This window comes from Strix aluco, chromosome 3 (genome assembly GCF_031877795.1).
Source record: "Strix aluco isolate bStrAlu1 chromosome 3, bStrAlu1.hap1, whole genome shotgun sequence".
Taxonomy (NCBI): Eukaryota; Metazoa; Chordata; class Aves; order Strigiformes; family Strigidae; genus Strix; species Strix aluco.
The window spans coordinates 69,096,763-69,117,508 of NC_133933.1; the positions used below are offsets into that span (position 1 = coordinate 69,096,763).

A 20,746-nucleotide genomic window follows, 5' to 3' on the forward strand; every position below is an offset into this window, starting at 1 on the left:
GGCGCGGCCGGGGGTGCGCGGCGCCGGGCCGGGCCGGGCCGGGCTGGGTCGGGCGGTGGCGGAGCGGAGCCGCGCGGGCGGGGGGCGCCGCCGGGGCGCTGCCGGCGGAAGGCGCTGGGTGCCAGGTCGGAGCGGGGCGCCGGTCCCGCCCCGGCGCTATCCGGCCGGCAGCCGCGGCCCTCCCCGCCCCGGCGGCAGCGGTACCCCCCCGCCCCGCCTCTGCCCCGCCGGCGCGGGGACTTTTGGGGGGGGGAGGGGAACGACACACACGATATGGACACAGGACCCGTGCCGTGGGTGCGCGGCCGCTCGCCCCGCGCCGTGGCGGGGCGGGGGGGTGGGCAGTGCCTCCTGCCGTGGGGCAGGGTTAGCCGCGGCCGGCAGTTCGGTTAGGGCCGGAGTGCCCCCCCCCTCCTCTCCCCTCCCCCGCCGCTGCCCGTGCGTGTGTGTGTGTGTGTGTGTGTGCGTGCGCGCGCTGATTACAGTAATTTTGAGGGCGATGTTGCAACGGGGCAGAGTGTGCGGGGCGGCCCGTGCCGAACTTTATAACGCTCCTGCATGTCAGCCGCCCTCGGTATTGCGCCCGTAAACGGGTCAGCGGGAGCGACGGCCGGTCTCGCCGCCCTCGCCGCCTCCCTCCTGCCTCCGGGCCGCCCGGCCACCAAGGGCAGTTATTTGGGATTACGGCGGCGGCCGGGAGCCCCGTCCCAGCCTCAGCGCTGCCGCGCCCCGCCCGGGGTCCCGGCAGGGAGCGAGATGAGGGGCAAAGAGGAGAAGTCGTCGCTGAAAGGTGGGTTCACCGCCCTGCCGGCGGGACACCCTGCCCTGGCAGGAAAACCGAACCCCACGGGGAAATAACCCCTCCGGCAGCGGGACCACGGCGCGGCGGGGCGCCGGGGGATACGGGGAGCGGGGGGGGCGGCGTGCGGGCGTACAGCCGAGGCAGCGTTTGGCACAGAAAGGGGCCAGGTGACTTGGTGAGAGCGACGGAGCCCTTGCAAAAAGACCGATGCGGCGGTGGTGCAGCCGGCCGGAGCGGGGGCAGCGGCGGGGCCGCGCCGTGGGCACTTGGGGGCAGCGTGGGGGCGCCGCGGCGGAGCAGGGAGGAGGGAGGTGGGTTGCAGTCCGGGCAGGTTTTCTAGGAGAGCGGGGGGGGGCTGTGCCGGAGCCTGCCCGGGGGCTGGGAGCCGGCTGCCTCTGCGCAGGGCTGGCATCGGTGTGCCCGGCTGCCGGGCGCCACGTCGCAGAGCCCGGCGGGAGATGCCAGGGGAGCAGCGAGCGGGGGACGGGAGCTCCCGTGACCCTCAAAACTGCGGCTCACGAGTAGCTTTTTAACAGCAGCGCTCTGAAGGCAGTGCAGAGGGGGCAGAGGAAACTGGCTGCTTCTATTCCAACCTATCAAGTTTTTGGGTTTTTTGGGGGGTTATTTAGTCTTTTGTGGTTTGGGGGGGGGGGGGGGGGTGTCTCCGCTTCCCTTAATAAGAGTGGCAGTTTTTGTAACAGAGTGAGGAAAGCAGCAAGTGGGAGAAGCCCCGCCAGCCGCAGCCAGCTTCTCCTTGCTTCTCCCTGGCGCCGGCTCCCTTGCACTCCCCACACCGTGGCGGCGGGGCCGGTCAGGGCCCCGCTCCACTCCGGGAAGGGCCACCGGCCGCTCGGTGCAGAGACGACCGTGGCCGGCCAGCACCCCTCTTTGCTCTCTCTGTATAAAGCCTTTGCGGCGCTTTTTAAGACCAGTGCCCACTTCGCGGGGGTGATCTCTCTACCTTAGGTGATCCGCCTTGATGCTCAGGGTGAGCCGCAGCCTTTGACGGCTGCTGAGCTGGGGTGCTTGCCATCACACCCACCATCCCCCTCCCGAAGCAGACGATACAGGCAGCTGCCCAGGGATGCCGCCCAGCGGCAGGCTGTGGTGCCGGGGGAGGCAGTAGCAGAAGGTGCAGGGGAAAAAAAAAAAAAAAGTCTCCGGGCGGGGGGAGGACGGGGGCACGTTGCAGCTGGAGCCGCTGGCCTCAGCCCAGCGCCCCCCCCTCAGACAGCAAGTCGAAATATGCGCATGAATAACGCCCCGTCGGGTGGAAAGTTCCACCCGGCTGTAGCGCGCAGGAGCCCGGCACCCCCCGGGCGCGCCTGTCCCCTGCGAGGGCTGCCAGCGGGGCTGCGCCCCGGGAGCAGGCTTGGGGGGGGGGCCGTGGGACCCTTCGCGGGCACCCCGGCAGCATGGTTTCACCTTGTGCTTCGTGCTCCTGACCTTCGTGCACCAGCGCTCCTGACGCGCCTCCGGTGCACCCGTAAGAAAGCGACGGAGCAGTCATGGCCCGGGTACACCGTGTCCCAAATGACCGTCTGCAGTGGAAACAAAAACCGTGGAGCGGGGCTGATGCGGGTTTTTTTTGACCTTTATTGCACTTGCCTAGTCCTTGGTCATCTCCCCACCTTTTCTAGAAGCAGATCTCTGCCTTTCCTCCAAGTTCAGGGGACTTGGATTTTTTTTTTCTTCCCCACTTGTTTCCCTTTTTGGCCTTAAAAAAGCCGGTGGTGTGTTGGTTTTTTTTGTTTTGTTTTTTTTTTTTTTTTTCCCTTTCAGTAATGTCCCAGCCGGGATCAGGGCAGTGCACAGAAGGGATATTTGTTTGTTTTATTGAAAACCGGGCAGGAAATCTTGTTCTCCTGAGTCACTGCGGCTCCTTCAAGGAAACGTCAGCGTCCCTTATCGCCGCTCACCCGGGGCGACGGGGCTGCGGCGGGGCCCGGGAGCGGACGCGGGCTGCGGCGGCGGGGGGGGAAGGGGGACAGGACACACACTTGAGGAAGAGGTGCCCGCCCGGGACAGAGCCAGATTTAAACTTTATATAACCGCAAAAAAGGAAGGGCTGGGAAAAGAAGAGAGGCAGAGAGAGACGGGGGTGCGGGAATTTGCTGGGGGGGGAACAAAAAAACCCCGAAGGGATTTGATGCGTTTGCTTGTGGATGCTCTGCACGGTGGGGATGCGGAGGGGGGGGAGGGCGTCCAAGGTAGGGGTATGGCAAAGGCGGCGACGCTCGTCCCCCCACCTCCCCCGACGTCCTCGGAGGCGGCCGCCTCCGAGGACGTCGGGGGGGGTGGGGGGACGAGCGTCGCCGCCCCGCCCCGATCCCGCCCATCACCGCTGCCACTTAAGCGCCGTCGGGTGCCTCAGCGAGTCAGTGCGGTGCTTGGGAGGCGGTGGTATCGTACGCTCGTTATTTATCCCCCGCCTCGCTCTTAAAATGACCGTGAAAGCAGCCGAGGCGTCTGGTCCTACCTTGACCTACTCGAAGATGAGGGGGATGGTGGCCATCCTCATCGGTGAGCGGCGGGGGGCTGCTTCGGGGATGCTCGGTGGGGCTGTGATTTTTCTGCCAGGTTGGCTTAACGATTTTATTTTTCCTTTCCCTGTCCTTTTATAGCTTTCATGAAGCAGAGAAGAATGGGACTAAACGACTTCATTCAGAAGATTGCCACCAACTCCTATGCATGCAAGCAGTAAGTATCAGAAATTTTGGTCGGATTTCTGTCACAAATATCGCTCTGTATTGCGAGGTCGAGTTTTAAAAAAAAAAAGGTTTGTTTACTGTAATGCCTCTGGCATGACTGCTACGGAAGAGTTAATTGATCCTCTTGAGGTATTACTCACTTGGAAATCTTCATGAGCTGGGTTTGGGAGAAATAACGTTGGATGGGATTTCTGGTAGCCTGTCCCTGTTTTGAACTATACTTATAAATAAATTTCTTTGTGTGACAGAATTTACTTTCTCTAGATTAATTTTACTCCCTAAATCGAATAGATTGTTTGTTACCTTCTGTAATAGCCCAAACCAAAACTCATCTTTCGTGATACGTGCTTGCCCTCTGGTGGAAAGATCTGCTGATGTGTCTGGTAACTCTTCTAATCATGTACGCTCTTATCCTTGCAGCCCTGAAGTTCAGTCTATCTTGAAAATCTCCCAGCCTCAAGAGCCTGAACTTATGAATGCTAATCCTTCTCCTCCGGTAAGTAGATTTTACTCAGTGAAGCATTTTTAGAACATCAAATCAGCCAGTAGTAGAAGTATAGCAAAAGCAGCATCATGAGTGTTACTTTAGTTCAGGTCATAGCACACTGATGTAACTGTGAAAAAGAGTAATTGAGTTAGACAGAAACCTTTTATTTTTCCGACATGGAGAAGAAATTTTAAAACAGCTTTATTAGTTCTTACTTCATTATGGAATGTGGCTAAGAGCTCAGCAAGAACTTTTAAGTAGGCTATGGCTGTTACACTCTTCTTAGGCAGTACCTAATAAGATATTTAAGATATCTGGTAGAGGTCAGTGTTAAATTTTTAGTGGTAAGAAGAGTGCTGATCTTCATTTTCAAGGTCACTTTATGTTTGTAAAAAAGATACATTGTTGAGACTCTCACTACCAAACTGTTTTAGTAAATGTGGTTTCTGTTTATTTTTCTAGCCCAGTCCTTCACAACAGATCAATCTTGGTCCATCATCCAACCCACATGCCAAACCATCAGACTTTCATTTCTTAAAAGTGATTGGAAAAGGCAGTTTTGGGAAGGTAAACTTAACTTTTTTTTTTTTTTTCCAGTAGTAATTTATTTACTTTTCAGCTCTCCTATGTAATGCCTGAGGGTCTGGTTTGTACTGGTCTTAGTAAATGGTGGTCATTTAAACCAGACCTGAGGATGTCCTGCTTCCCAGTGCCTGGCTCCCTGCATAGGTGTGGGTAGAGGGAGAAGGGAGCTGCGTTTGAAAGAGTCATAACGGAGCCAGGGAGCACGGTGCACTGGTGTTTTTGGAAGAAGGCATGCTTTGCTTTTGGAAGGGAAAGAAATCAGATGTAGAAACTTTGGGCTAGATTAATCTGCCTTAGGCATTTCCAGCGAAGGGCTTGCACATTGAACCAGAGGAATGTAACAGTGCTCAGCAGTTAACATAAAGGCTTGCTTCCAGTTAAGTTTACAAGTTGTTCCGTATTTCAGTATTGCTCAGTTCTGGGATTTTATCCTCTTTCAGGTTCTCCTTGCACGGCATAAGGCAGAAGAGCACTTCTATGCTGTTAAAGTCCTGCAGAAAAAAGCAATCCTGAAGAAGAAGGAGGTAAGATGCTTCTTCATGATGCCATTGCAATGTCTGTCAAATATATTTTTACTGCTATTCCTAAACAAGTGTGCTAAGCATTGATGTTATCTTATGTTTTCAGGAGAAGCACATTATGTCAGAGCGCAATGTCCTGCTGAAAAATGTGAAACACCCCTTCCTGGTCGGTCTTCACTTTTCCTTCCAAACTGCAGACAAATTGTATTTTGTCCTAGACTACATCAATGGTGGAGAGGTAAGCAGCAAGAAAATGAAATAGTATTTCCTATCATGTGCACGGTGGTAGGGTAGACTTTTTCACCCTTCCTTTTAAATATAAAAGGAGTTGCAAGGGGAAGAGTCGTGGGGGAAAAGTTACTAGATTGAATGTTTCCAGCCTGCCAAGTTTTGAACTACCAAAGGATCGTTAGGCCATTTCCTCCTATTGTTCTCCCTGCTATATATGTTGAGTCTAATTAAGTGCATTGTTAACAGGCTTTGGCGCCGTTTACACAACTTTGTTCTCTCTGTCTCCTGTAGTTGTTCTACCATCTCCAGAGGGAGCGTTGCTTCCTGGAGCCGAGAGCCCGATTTTACGCTGCTGAAATTGCCAGTGCACTGGGCTACCTGCACTCCCTGAACATTGTTTATCGGTAAGCAACCTTATTCAGTTTGTCGGACTGAAAAAGCGTGTGCTTTGTTGAATACGCATTGAAAAGTTGGTCTCAATATGAGCTCAGAATTGCTTTTAATATTTTTTCATGACTTTGTGAAGTTCTGTAAACAATGGCACGTAAAACATTCTCACCATAGCTCCTCTAACAAACATTTGTCTTCCTTCATCTCTTCCTACAGTGACTTGAAGCCCGAGAATATCCTGCTCGATTCGCAGGGGCACATTGTCTTGACTGACTTTGGACTCTGCAAAGAAAACATTGAGCACAATGGCACGACCTCCACCTTCTGTGGCACACCGGAGGTACGGCCACCCGCAGAGCGGCAGCAAGTGCTGTCCTCGTCAGTGAAAACTGACATCTCCCGTGTATATTTACGGCTAGTTAGATAAGCAGGGGGTATTACGGGTCTTGTAATATCAGGCTGCCACTGAGGACATGTAGGACACGTAGAGCTTGTTGAGCAGGAGAGAATAGCTCTTGAGCCATCCCCCTGTTTATAAAGAGCTTGTAGCTTTCTGCTAACTTAGATATTGCTGGGATTCTGTAAGCTGCTTTCATTCAAGAATGGGGAGGCTTTCCTAATTACAGAGATCTCTTTGACTAATGCAGCTCTCTTCCTTCTCTTACACAGTATCTTGCTCCTGAAGTTCTTCATAAGCAGCCCTATGACCGGACTGTGGACTGGTGGTGCCTTGGAGCAGTCCTGTATGAGATGCTTTATGGCCTGGTAAGCGACAAATCCTTCATGACAAAACAAACTAGCTTACTCATCCTTTCCCTGCAAGAAACCCTGTGCCCACCTCTCAGCCTCACTAACCTGGGTCTCTCCCATTCCCACAGCCACCCTTCTACAGCAGGAACACGGCAGAAATGTACGACAACATCTTGAACAAACCCTTGCAGCTGAAGCCAAATATTACCAACTCAGCTAGACATCTCCTGGAAGGCCTCTTGCAGAAGGATAGGACAAAGAGGCTTGGTGCCAAGGAGGACTTTGTAAGTGCAAACTGTCCAGTGCCTGTAGGCAGCACAGGAGAATGACTAGGCCATACTGCTTATATTAGCTTGGGTCTGAATTAATCTATTTTTCTCTTTGTAACAGATGGAGATTAAGAATCACATCTTCTTCTCCCCAATTAACTGGGATGATCTCATTAATAAGAAGATTACACCCCCGTTTAACCCAAATGTGGTACGTATAACTTCTAATTATAGAATGTATGGAGAGTGTCTTTTACCCCCTTGCCTTTGTGGGATGCCCAGGAGCCGGAGGGGAGCTGGCCGGATGGCTGTGTTTGGGGAACACGGCTTTTACTTCCCCTGTGGCTGTCCAGACAAGGTTAAAAATAAGCAGTAGCTGACTTTTTGCTGATGGACAATCTAAATTTAGCTGGGTTTTTTGGCCTCTCACATGATTCATTTGCATGGCTGTTTTAAAATGATCCTCTTTTTACCAAAGGGGAAGGTAAGGTGTAGAAAGCAAGTAGTTTCCCAAGAGCAGAGTTACATTTGGCTTGTCAGATACTAAGATCTGAAGAGAGGGATCTGGTTGTGGAGGTTGTTCTCTTTCACTTTCCGGGCATTTTATAAACTAAATTTAATAACTAGCTTTGAGATCAAAGTCCTCCCCTGTAAACTGCTTCATGGCAGTGTGGCATGTTTGTGTTTGGCTTCTGCATGAGCTTAGTTGGAGGGTAGTGTGTTAAATTGAATCATCTTGGATTTAGTGAGACAATATGCAGCAGGATACAAAAAAAAAAGACTAAAACTGTTAAGGCTGTTAACCAGTGGGCCCAAGGTGGTAACACTGTGAGTCTCTGCACAAGGGTGCTTGTCCCTGTTTTGAATTGAACTACATTGGGGTCTAAGTGTTGCGTCTTTCCTTTTCTGCCCTTTCCATAGAGTGGCCCCAGTGACCTGCGACACTTCGATCCGGAGTTTACAGATGAGCCAGTCCCCAACTCCATCGGCCAGTCCCCAGACAGCATCCTCATCACTGCCAGCGTCAAAGAAGCCGCTGAGGCTTTTTTGGGCTTCTCCTATGCCCCACCCGTGGACTCTTTCTTGTGAACATTTTTCTTTCTTTCTTTTTTAATAATAATAACAACTATTATTTTTATTTTTGTTTGGCCTTCTGGTGGAACTGCCAGTTGACCAGTCATCTTGAAACAGAATTTGCACATTTCCACCATGGCAGCTTTGCAGCCTTAATTTTAACTACACTGTTTGCTGGAAGCTTTTTTGAAGAGCACATCACTCTCTAAATGAGCTTTACAGGCTTTTCATTTCCATTCGTTCTTCCCCCAAAGTGGTGCTGTCTCCTTGGGAAAGCAAAACAAGAGTGACTGCTGCCATAGACTGCTATGACAGATCGTAGGAGTAAGAACAAGCTGTTTTGAAATCGTGCTACGAAAAGCCTTGCCTGAAGATCTATCTGAACGTGATAAGGATTTTATGAAATGTGCCTTTTTCTGATGAGATCTTGTGAGCTCCAAAGCTTTCCCTGTTGCAGAGTGTGTTTCTCAGTTCATTTATTGTGGGTTTACTATGTGAACAAATGGTATGCGTGTGGTCTGCGTACTACAGATGGACTTAGTTTAAAGCATCAGTGTGACACTTGCAGGATACCACAATGTGGGGCATTGTTTGTTTCTTCCATATTTGGAAGATAAATTAAGTGTAATTTTGAAATTTCTTTTGTAAATCTATACAGTCAACTAAAATTATGGAAATGGGCTCACGATTACTTGTATCCAAATGCTTGAAGAAAGCATTGCTGCTATGAAAAAAGATTTCTATTTTTAGAAAGGGTTTTTATGGACCAAAATGCCCCAGCTGCAGTCGGTCAAAGCTGTTGGTTTTTCTTTCTTTTTTTTTTTTTTTTTTTTTTGTTTGTTTTCTTTATTCGTTTAAAAGATGTCATCTGTAAAATGGGCATTATTTATGGTTTTGGGGTTTGGGGGTTTTTCATTCCTGATTGTATGTATTGTAAAAAAGATCTGTACATTCAGTTGTAACTCTAGATGTATATTTAAACTTACAGACTTACTTGTAATGTATACCATCATTGTAATGTAATATAATTAACATGGTTATATGTATCATATTTTTTTGTGACCAAACCCATTGGTTTGCAGTAAAATCCTGAAAAATACTTCCATAAACTCTGTCATTTTTTATTTTAAAGCAAAGGTTTTCTTTCTGCAAGATTTTAGCCCGATTTAAAAAAAAGAACAAATCTGAGCAGCCACTCAGCTAAAATACCTGTGTAATTTAGCTTAGGTGTGTGATGGTTACTCTGTCAAACTGCACCCATACAAGTTTTATCATGGTTACACCTTGGCAAAATACTTGGTCTTCCAACCGTGGGTGTTCAAGTGGGCGCGTATCAGTGTGGGTGTGTATCAGCGTGGGTGCTCTTACGTGGCGCAAATGTTAACACTCAAAATGAGTTTCTCTGCTTCTATCAGAGTGAAGGTACTGCGCTCTGGTGTGAACAAAGCGTAACTACACTTAAAGAATTAAGTCCTTAGGTCAATTGCATAACGACTTGAGCTGCTTTAGCACCGTGCTGCAGGCTTATGCTAAAAGCAGGTTGTTGTAAGGCTGATGCAAGCTCCCTGCCCAGGAGCCCAGCCTGGAGCATCGGACACGGCTTCTATGATGGGAGGCAGTGTAGTGCACCTGAGTTTAACAGTGTGCCAAAATCTGTATCAGGGAGGGAGTTTTCACCAGCATCATATGCTTACTCAGATGGGGTAAAACTGACTATTCATCCAAAACAGAGCTGTTAAATACAGGTTTTTATTACCGTGTACTGCTGGGTGGCCTGCAAGAGGGCCTTTCAGCCAAGAATTAAGATAACCACTTCTGGGGTGATCCCATTCAATTTCTTCTGCACGGTGATGGATGGCTTCCTTCTACAAGGGACTGGGCGTCTGCGCCTTATTTACAGCTCCCATTATCTACCGGTTACTGCAGCTGGTGGTCTTAGCAATTCAGAGAATCAAAATGAGCAGTTGCTGAGAAAAACCTGGACAGAGGCAACTGTGCTCAGGCTACTGCAATAACAGCAGTGTAACCAAAGTTCTCATAGGGGTGATATTTCTGTTCATTTTATTTCCAAGATAAAAGCATGCAGTAACTTTCCATCTTTTATTACCCATCGGATGTAGGAACAAAAAAACCTGTATGGCTTGAGCTATAAACCGTGTCTGGGAGACCACACTCAGAGCTGAAAATGCTAATTTATAGCAGCCAAGAAACCTCTCTCCTTTCAGGTCATGTTAGTATATGAAAGAGATGCAGCCACTTCCCCCTCAAACTTCAACAATCCCAAATTCATGCATTCAATAACTCTTCAAATAGTGTACTGACAGGCCTTGCAAAGTCTTCCAGTGCTATAATGTGCCCGAAACATCTTTTATGTTGATGACTTGTACACTAGAGATGTTAAAATATATAGTGCTAATTTGCTCCTATAGAAAATGAAACTTCACTTCCTAAGCGACAAAGTTTTGTGATACGCATTATCTTTGCCTCACATTTCTCAGGCGTTAGCAAGGTGCTACATGCAGATATGCCAGCAGAGACCTGCAGCCCTAGGCTAACAAAATGTTAAATACTATCTAACGTTTTCAAGAAAAAAAACACTGGAGTAATTAATAATGAAGAAGAATGGAACTTCAGTGACTCAGAGGTGTACCTTGGGTGCCTTTCATCTTTGTCAAGATGTAAGGTATTATTTTAATGGGTTACTTTAAAAAACAATGTCTGATTGCAATTTTAACTGTTGTACCATGTGTAGGCTCATTATGCAGCTGCCGCTTTGTACAAAAGTTTGCAACTGCTAGCAATGAATTTTCAACACATGCTGCCTCAATTTTTTAGTGTAGAAAAGGTGAAAAATTTGTCCATGTTTTTAATCTCCCTGAATCTGATGTATTACAGTCATGCCTGAAGGGAGGGAGTTTATGGCAGGCGGCTGTTTTTGAGATTTGGTTATTTTGTTTGTTTTACTGAATTTCCTGTCTGCAAGGTCTATATTCCCTTTAGAGAAAAGTCTCTGGACTGAGAAGCAAAGGGCTAGGACTTCTGAAATCCCAGCTGACAAAGGTGTTATTTGTTATTTTGACTAAGAGCTGAATCTGTGGTTTAATTTCACTCATTTGTAAAATGGAAGTAATAATACAAACTTTCTGTTGGTGGCAGGGTAGCTTTACTTAGCAGAACAGTTGACTCAATGTACCTTAAACCAAATATTATATGGTATTTTGTATGGTGAGCATGCCTGGGGTCTTATATGCCCCTTGGATGGAGTGTATTGATGATACACACGTAAACATTTAAATACATAAATTCAGACATTTCACATGGTTTAGTCTGTATTCCTTATCTCTGGTTGCCATAAGCCATGTACTGTTTCATGGGCCTTAGAAAGATAAGTGAAGCTTCTTAGTGACAGTATTTTTCTTGTGCTCCCTCTATGCTCAACAGGCAGTTACTTCTGGAGGGCAGTCTGGATCTTGCGCAAGTTAAGCAGGAGATGCCTGTTTCTCCCCCGAAAGGTTTTTCGGAAAGTAGTCTATGCCCATCTTCTGTACACTTCTCATAAAAAGCCTGTAAAATTAAGAAAACCAAGACTCTTGTACAACCTTGTACCTCCATTGAAACATTTCTACGGACAGCTGAAAAAATGAGGGACATTGCTCAGAAAGAGCTTAGGGTGGTGCTCCTAATTGGGCATCTTACCTGGGGCACCTAAACTTAGGTTAGATGAATCCTGGCCCATCTGTACTCTTCTAAGAAGTGAAATGAAATATTCCACAACATTACTGTCCTATTTAACTGCAGTACTAGCTCTACAGATGTTTATGTGATACCATGTGGCTATAGTTACCCCAGTAGAGCTAGTAAGATGGCTTATAGTAAAGATGGTTTCTGATACTCCCCACATTTACAGTTTGTGCTATCTAGACCAACATATAAAGACTGGGATAAAATTTTCCATGCTGGCTGAAACTCTCTATGGAAAGTTTCCACAAAAATGCTTCCAAAACTACTTTTCAAAAAATGACAGTTAAAAAAAAAAGGTTAAGGTTTGCTATTTGGAAAAGAAAACTTTCAACAATTAATACAAATATGTACTGCATTTATGTTTTGAATCAGAGACAAGTTGGCCAGCATATTGCTTTAGTGTCAGGTAAGTCTCTAAATTAAAGTTCTCTTCTCTGAGAGATGAAATTCAGTAGTTTGTGGCTTTCCTGTACAGGTACAGGCACTACAGCAATGGTATATAATTACTACACATTTCTGTTTGGTCACCTGTAGTTGTGTGAAGTGCGTTTTCCACCTCTGAATGTTTGCAAGCCCCAGAGAGAGCAGGGGTCTGTTGTTTACTCAGGAGTTTCCGCCTGCTCCATCTGTTGTGGCAAAAGAAAAGAAAAAAAAAGAGCGGAGGCCTCTGTGGTGGGGACAGGGCAGGTAAAGCCTGGAGAGCCCGACGGTGACTGTCCCTTCTGCTGTGCTGTTGAAAGGCCTTTGCCCTGATGTCAGCCATGGGGTCAACATCCCCGCACGGCTGGTCCCTGCTCTTTGGCATGGTACTGCTGCCCCAGCGCAGTGGTGGAAGCACCGCCTGGACCCGGGCAGGAACCCCCTTCAGCTGTTTGACCAGCAGTGCCCGTATTTGACTGTGGGAGACCTGCAGAGGACAGCTGCCTGCAGCTGCCTGCTGCCAGGGGACTGCTCCCACCAGGCCACCCCGATCAGCACCCCACTGTGTCATGTCCCACTCTGACAAGGGAGACAAGTGACTTAGATTTGTAAATTCCCAATGGAGTGCACAATGGTGAGACGAGTCTCAAAGTCCAGACATTTATTAACTTCCCACAATGTACTAAATTGTATACACAATAATTGGCTATGTATATAATGAGTTATGGCAAGCAAAATAGGATGCCTTTTGTTACTCAGTGGTAGTGAGGGAAAAGGGGAAAAAGAAAAGGAGGGAGATGGAGAGAATAGAGAAATAGCGATCACTGGTCCAGGTTCCTGCGTTGGTCCTGTTCGAGTTCATCAGGGATGCATCTGTCTTTTTCACTTCTTCATGTCTTCTTTTTTCTTTCTCTCTTTCACTCCTTGCCCCCCTGCCCCCAATTTATACACACTTTCCTTTGGTCCATCCCCTAGGTCGACCAACATATCCCCTGTATGAGGAGGGGTAAGGCGCTTCATGGGATGATGTAATTAGCATGATCTTGTTAACCTTTATTAGCATATTCATGGTGGCGACTTTAATATGCATTTCACAGATAATGAAGCAAAGGCCATTCACTGGACAGATGGACCTTGAAACTTTACAAGATGCACCAGACAGAACCCTCCTGCCTGCAGAGGCTCCCTCCTCCAGCCCACCCTGTGCCATCCCGGCAGCCTTATCGGCTCCAAACTCCGCACGATCCACCCCATGATGATAGTTTCGCTACTTGCGAGTGTTTGAGACATTCCTCGGCTCGGAGGGCCTCAGGTCCCCCCACCCCTTATCTCTCTCGAGCTGTTTTTTCTCGCAGGCCCGTGTCTCTCGGGCCCTGTTTCGGGGAGTTACAGCCCGTCTCTCCCAGGGTGTCCGCCCGGCCCGAGGGTGACACCCGGCGGCCACCGCCGTGCAGCGCTCACCCGCCGCCGGGGAGAGGAAGGCACCGGGCGGGACAGGGCCCAAAACCTCGCAAATATGAGGGTGTAGGAGCTCGTGCATCCTTCTACACCCGGATTAACAATTGGTTTAAGCTGTTGTTAAGTGAGGGGCAGGAACGATCTCGCAGCTCCAGTTCCTCTCCCACACAGGCGTCACCTCCCGGCGTCTCCCTGGAGCTGTGCAGGCCTTGATCAGCCCAGACAAACCCTTCCTTCTGTCAGGTGCAGTCTCCTCCGCTGGAGCCACCCGCCTTTGAGATGCACGCAGCTAACACAAGAGTTTCTTCCACATTATTTTTTTGGTGCGTAGATTGTTGACTGCTACAAAAAGCAATGTTTACTTGCTGCCTCTCTCCCTGTCCTCTAGCAGGTAGGGATAAGCAGCACCAGATGAGCAGCAACAGGCACGAACAGCATTGCACCATGTCCATGGGCTCCTTCACTAGTTCCTTATTTGGGAATATTGCACTGTTTAGGAACTGTTCCACAGCTTTGGCCCGTCCATTCGGTAAGGGTCTGTTCACTAATGAGCTTTTCCCACCTTGCAGGGGGATGTGAGGGACTCAGTACTCTGTGAATGGTCTCTCACATGTTGATGAAGAGAAGATATCCCACAGTTTAGGCCATCTCTTCTGAATGCGACATATGAAGCACACAAATAACTGTTTTATAGGATAAGGCCTAAGCCTTCTTAGACTTTATCCTTTGTCAGTACTCATAAACATCCTTCCTACTGCACTTTAGAGTCTACACTTACAAGTGTTATCTGGTGGTTTGATACTGAGATTTTCTGTACTGGTATAGCAAAAAGCTGTATCTTTACTTTTGTAGAGGTGTAATCTTCATTATATTATAGTGGAGAGTGGAATGGAGATCTAGTACAGAGTCCTTTATGGCTTAAAAAATATATTGTAAGTCAGTTAGTCACCACTTTTGCTCTTCCCATGGAAATCAACTCATTAGTTCGGACAAATGCACACACTACTCTGAAGATAGCTGTGCAGCTAATGTCTCCTCAAGTACAAAGTATATGCCATACAGAGAAGTCTCCTACTGAGAACGGTGCCATTATCAGTTCAGTTATATATACTAAAAATAGTCTTTGTATGGATTTGCACAGAAGTAATATATTCCATACAATTGCAGTTAATGACTGACTGTGCTGAGGGACACTGAAACAGCAAATAGAGATGCTATGTGGGTATACAGCTTTTCCAAAGGGACAAAATAATCCATTTGCTTTTTTGAAGGATGACCACACAAGCAGCTATGGGACGTGCTTTATTGACTAATGGTAAAGAGGGTCTCAGATATGACTTATATTTCCAGATTTGTGTCAGAAGTTTCTCTGTGCTCCAGGATCCCCAGCTTCCTGGTTGGGATCACATGCATAGCCCTGGCTAGATGCCATCCTTAAACTCAAGAAACAGAGGTTGGTGGTGTGGGTGAAGCAATTCCAGCCATCAGGTTGGTTAGAAGTTATAATTTACTGATGTGTTTTCAAAGATGAATTTGCAGACTTGGACTAAACCTTGTAAGAACCATTTCTGCTTAATAAGTGGTTATCCGGGTATTATTTTATTCAACCCTGAATATGGAATATCATCTCACTGAGGTGCCTTGAGCCACACTTCAGTAAACAGATTATGGCTAAGTTAATTAAATCATATTACATTATAAAGATGGGTCAGACCTGAGCCAGCCACCTAGTCTTCCTTTACACTGACTTTATGGTTTACAGAGAGAAACAGGTACCCAGGGAGAGCAACTGATCTCATCTTTCAGAGATGATGGACCCTCTGGAGGGGATGGCTTCTTTCCATTGCCTATAAATGGAGTTTTCACTGACTAGTAAACGCAGTCAGTTAAGAGATTCACCCTCCCATGTGATCATTCAGCATGTGCATATTTTGCTCAACGTGGACGTGTATTTAGCAGATCACGTTATAGGCACATGGGATTGATATCAAAAGGATGTAGAACTAACTGGAAATCATGCAGCTCACTAGGGAGTTGAAGTATTTTACCTTTGCAGATTCTGATAAGCCCTGCAAGCAATTAAAAACATTTAGCAAAGAAAAACTGTGTTTGTTTAAAACATCACTGCAAGCCAGTAGAAGGCTTATCAGATGTGATGATGAAAATACTTCCAAAGCACAGATTTTTAAATTATGGTTTACAGATGACTAGTGATATGCTGCCCCTTATTTTATAGTCACTAAAAAGAAATATTTCAGCAACTGAGAACAAGGAGAGCAGAACAAGCAGCCTATAAAATGAAAAGTGCTGGAGAACAAGAAATATGAAAAGCAAAAAAAAAAAAGCTTTTGTTTTATTATTTCTAAAGCACCTATCACTTTGCCTATCTGCCCTGAAATATACATGATATATTAACAATTACTAACATGACATTGCATCTCTTGGCATGTTGCCATCATGCAAAATATTGTGACAGGTAATGGCAAAGAGCTGCAAATAGATAAGATATTGGGACACTCCATTAGAAAATAATTTCCAGAAGAGTAGTTCTTGTGTGAAATGGTGCCAAAATCTACAAAGTTATACTAAATCACATAAACCTGTAAAACATTTTTTCATACAACATGAGAGCATTGTTAGCGGAGCCATTCAGCTAGCATGAATCAAACCAAACATTTGATGAGGGCCTGTTACCAGCTGGATCAAAAATAATTCGCCAATGGTTCATGCTAAAATACCGTGGTTAGTCACTCTGAGCCAGATTATAGAGCCTTCTAATACACAACACTGGCAGTGTATTCACTTCAGTTCTCCCTTTGGCTTCAGTGGGACTATTTACATGAATAAAAGTTAATGCCGGTGAGTTCCTGCCCTACCACTGCATGTACTCTAGCTCTTGCTGATGCATTCAAATGAGCACTTTTTCATGCAATTTACTGTTTTCCTTCACTCTACTCCAACTATGCAACTTCTGTTGCAATGGACAGGCCAGACATACAATGTCTGCTGGTTTCCATGTCGCCTTGATTGGAGCAGCCTGGTAAGAAAGAGCGGTGACAGAGCTTGCAAGTTCCTTGCCTTGATGAACCATTCCCAATCAGCTGAGGTACCCTCTGTCCCTGTTGGAGGCTGCAAAGTAAAACTGACAGGGTTAAGCTACCTAAGGCCTGTTTTACTCCACAGCTGGATTAGGCCAACAGTCACAGACCACTGAGCCAAAATAGCAGTTCATTTAACCAAAACACGAGGTTCTCATAACCCACGTCCTTTCTGTCTGCCCTGGGGCTGGCACAGAATAAGGGCCCAGCACAGAAGTGGGGATGGGAATCTGTGAGGGGGAGCAGGACCCCACCATTTTGGCAAAAGTGAGACTTTAATTTGGTTCAGTACTCTCATGAACATGTCAGAGCCCCTGATGGTCACTCAGATGGACTTTGGAAAATCAGTTCCTTTGAGTTGTGTGATTGTGACTGGAGGCTATAGGTGGTGACTCAAGGCTGCAGGTGGGTTGTTAGCTGTGGGCCACAGGACCTTCATTGTTGTTTTGCCTGTGTATAACCCCATGTATTAGGGCCCAGGGCTATGGACCACAACAGCAATATTCCAGCATGCATTTGTGATGTTCATGAACTGTGCAATATTTTCAAAAGCTTCCTATGTTTGGACTATAGTGTTCACACGAAGACTCTGAGAGAAGCAGTGTCATCTTCCAGATAAGCATAAATTGAATCCAGGTAATCTCTTAAGTGTGTTCATGCACCTGGGTTTTTCTTCTTCCCATTATGTAGTCAGGTCTCCAGTCACTTTGGAAATCCAGGAGTGCTGAACTTAAGTCTCTGAATGCAGTTCATGCATTTTAACTTGATAAATTTGATAAATACAATTTTCTAAAATTATTTTGGAAAGATCACTGATTGTGAAGTCATAAAAAACAGAGTGAGCTTGATTCTAACCTCTCTTTCTGTCAGTTTGGTTCTGGCACAGCAAGATTGACTGTACTGGAATTAGTCTGAGCTGCTGCTGTGCAATTAAAAAAAATTAGTCCCACAACTGTTTTAAAATTACAAGCCGGTTTTTATAGTGACAATAATTTTTTACAATTTATCCTTACCTTTTTCTGCTGGGGACAGTTTTATATGACAGTTCCAAATGAGACAAATCCCAAATATCTATGAAGTGTGAGGAATTGCAAACAGGTTGTTTGCATCTATCCTCTGGCATTTTATGGGTGCACATGAACCAAGCAGTAGATATTTTTCCCATGTATAGCCAGTGCTTCCATTTCAGCTAAGCTCTTTCATCTGTTGCAGCAAATACACCCCTATATTATCATGTCATCCTGTAAGTCCTCTTAAAGTAAAAAAATAAAAATGCTTCACGGGTCCCAGAATTGCCTTTTTGAAGAGACCATTGAAACAATAGAGATCAATACTCTTCCTTGGATGAGAATTCAAGAACTCAATTTTCAGTGCTCTTGTACTCCTGGCATGGTGCTAATTGCTGATGGATGACATTTAGGTGTACTGTATTAGTCATACAGGCACATGCAGTACCAAACCCACTGCACATGGAGCTAAAATACACATTGCTTATAGTTTAAAATCCAGCAGCTATCTATGTCACCATCTATTAAAAATAAGATCTATTATATCTCTCTATTTATCTATCCATCACTGAGTAGCAAATTGTAATTGCAATTTGGTTTCACAAAGATGACAGCTGAAAACCCATCACCCCAGTTGCCCGTGACCCTCTCTATTTGTCTGCCCTTTGTCACAGCCCTGTCAGATTCAGACAAGGGTATTTTCTCTGTGACCAGGAAATCTCACATCATCTCTTTTCCCACCATAGGCAGTACCTTAGTTTCCTATATAAGGTACTGAAGTGCACCTTTGACAGCTTTTTTTCTGAGTCTTTTGATTCAAGTTCTGCCCTGGTCATGGCATAGCAAGCCCCAACAGTCTGACCCAAATTTTTTTAAATTATAAACATCTCTAACAATATGATACCAGATCTAAAAAGTAAGGACTCACACATCTCAGCTTTTCCTGAATTTATCGTCCACTTTTTATTTCCAGGAAAGCTTTTAGCCTACTGATATTTTTAATTCACAGACTCACAAGATACTTGTTGCAGAATAATTAGGTTCCACATTAGTCCTGGAGGCTCTAAATTCAAGCAGGAATTTATTCCTATTTGAAAGACTGCAATTTTTATTTCAGTCCTTTTTAAACTGGCCAGTTTTCAGAAAGTGGTAAAATTTAAAATAATAAAAAAAAATAGGAAAAAATCTGCTGTTATTTATGTCAACATAAATCACAGTAAGGCCAAAGGGTTGTATGGGTTTTCATAGTAAAAACTTAAAGCAAAATTTGGCCATCATGATTATTACTACTAAATAGGCAAGTCCTGCTAAAGAACTGAATATCCTGACAGTAATCTATTCCCATGATCTATCCATTTTTCTTTTTAGCTCTAAGTACAATGCTTTCCATTACCCTTCCTAAATTTAGACTGTCTGTCTTTACAGGTTTAGATCCTCCTCTTATGTTCGCCATAAATCAGAGTCTTTTGCAACAGCCCTAAATAAGGTGAGGTGCTAATGCCAAATTACTTGCTGGCTAAGGACGAAAATATACTGATTGCACACCATCAGGACATAAAAAGGATGTTAAGAAGCTTGTGAGTTCAGACGTGGCATTTCCAGGAAGCTTAGTTCTCTATAAATGTTCTCTTCTTTTAAAAATTTATTATTGAAATCCTCACTCTGAGAGGGCAGCTGGAAAAACACCATTACTAAAATGAAGAGTCAATTCAGAAGCTAGCTGATTACATCAAATGCAAAACTTACTACCCTTCCTTTCTTTGAATATAATGTCAGCTTGCCAATATATTCCAGAGCTAGGATTATAGATCTTTCATGCTATAAATTCTTAATCAGAAAAGCATTTTAATTCCATTTGTTTTAAATATTCTGTACTGATTTTCCCAAAACAAGCTAAATAATGACATCTCCCTAATGACTTCAATGACAAGTTAATTTATACTCCAAATATAACAAAAGAGAATCTGTAGACACACAAACCCGAGCACTGATATCAGGTGCATCTTGAAATTAGCAGAGGTATACCCTGGTATTTTCTCACTCTTCATATACTTCTATCTTCAGCCTTTTTACCTCAGCAACATCAAAAGCACAATAGGATAGGTTTTCTACCCTCCAGGGAAGTGATATAAGAAGCTCTTCCCATTTAGATTAATCCAAAACCACATGACAAAATTACCAGTTTGCCATGCTTACCAATTTAGGAGGAGGCATGCTGTTGCATCTCAGAAGTAAGAAATCCTGTTTCCTAAACCGTAGCTCAAATCTGCCCCCGGGAGGATGTACACTCTGCGACCAGTGTGCTGCATGAATGCACAGGCACACTTGAACCAGATGTAAGGTACCTATAGGCTGCTCTCCCAAAGGAGCCGATGTGAACATCCCCAGCCCTATGCTGGGGGCTGCTAGCAGGGAGCTTGGCTGGTCAAATATATGTGGTGCTTCTTAGCTGGGTTTGACAATCTGCACTCAATTCTGCCACAGGAACATCGTTAGCCTGATCGATGCTTATCCTAGTTAACTCTGACAGCAATAGCAAGCAAGACATGACAGCCGGGCTTTCAGTCTGGGCTCAGCAGACCCACAGGGGACACATGGTTCTCACTTCAGCAGTGAACCCGTGCAGAAACCACATGTGCGATGTTCTTCACTACTGCTTGCATTCAGGCTCACCAGATTAAGTTTCAACCAAGTGCATTTCCCTGTCCTGTCATCACACCTTCTGGTGGCAACAGACTTCCCACCTTTCCTGATACACAAGAGAAAAGTGTCAAGTCATACGGCACAGGTCATGTCTTGTCTGTCAGTTCCTGCTGTGCGAGGACAGCAGTGGTGCTTGACTACGGCCACAGACTATGTCTCCTCCCCTATCTCTCTTCTATATCTCTTCTACCTGATGACCTAGAATTACTGCATTAAGAGAACAGTGAATGATCAATCCCTGTTCACCCTCTCTATGCCATTTGTGATTTATAAGACAGTGAGATAGAGGAGAGCAAAAGCAATTACCAAGGGGGTCAACATCCATGATTTAGTGAAAGGCAAATTTTATTCCATCCGAGAGTCTTACTATGCACATTGATTTTTGACCCTGAACAAGAAAGGGCAAAAGTGATGTTGTCAAGGACTGAGAGGAGAACTAGAGGAGCATCATGCTCTTCCTAAACTATAGACTTCATTGCAGTCATAATGCTGTTGAGAG

General features: G+C 45.8%; 1 protein-coding gene across 2 annotated transcripts; it reads left to right on the top strand.

The window, feature by feature from the left end:
• The first annotated feature begins 417 nt into the window (after positions 1 to 417).
• Positions 418 to 8,919, top strand: LOC141921085 (serine/threonine-protein kinase Sgk1). Of its 2 annotated transcripts, none has more exons than XM_074819054.1 (12): positions 418 to 790; positions 3,427 to 3,502; positions 3,934 to 4,009; positions 4,463 to 4,567; positions 5,026 to 5,109; positions 5,213 to 5,344; positions 5,629 to 5,741; positions 5,944 to 6,067; positions 6,397 to 6,492; positions 6,606 to 6,761; positions 6,868 to 6,957; positions 7,668 to 8,919. In XM_074819054.1, exons 1-12 carry the CDS (start codon positions 559 to 561, stop codon positions 7,833 to 7,835), a joined length of 1,452 nt encoding a protein of 483 aa, XP_074675155.1. In that variant the 5' UTR covers positions 418 to 558; the 3' UTR covers positions 7,836 to 8,919. The 2 variants fall into 2 exon arrangements, with proteins under 2 accessions (XP_074675155.1, XP_074675156.1); XM_074819055.1 differs by lacking the exon at positions 418 to 790 and adding an exon at positions 3,125 to 3,325.
• The last annotated feature ends 11,827 nt before the right edge of the window (positions 8,920 to 20,746 follow it).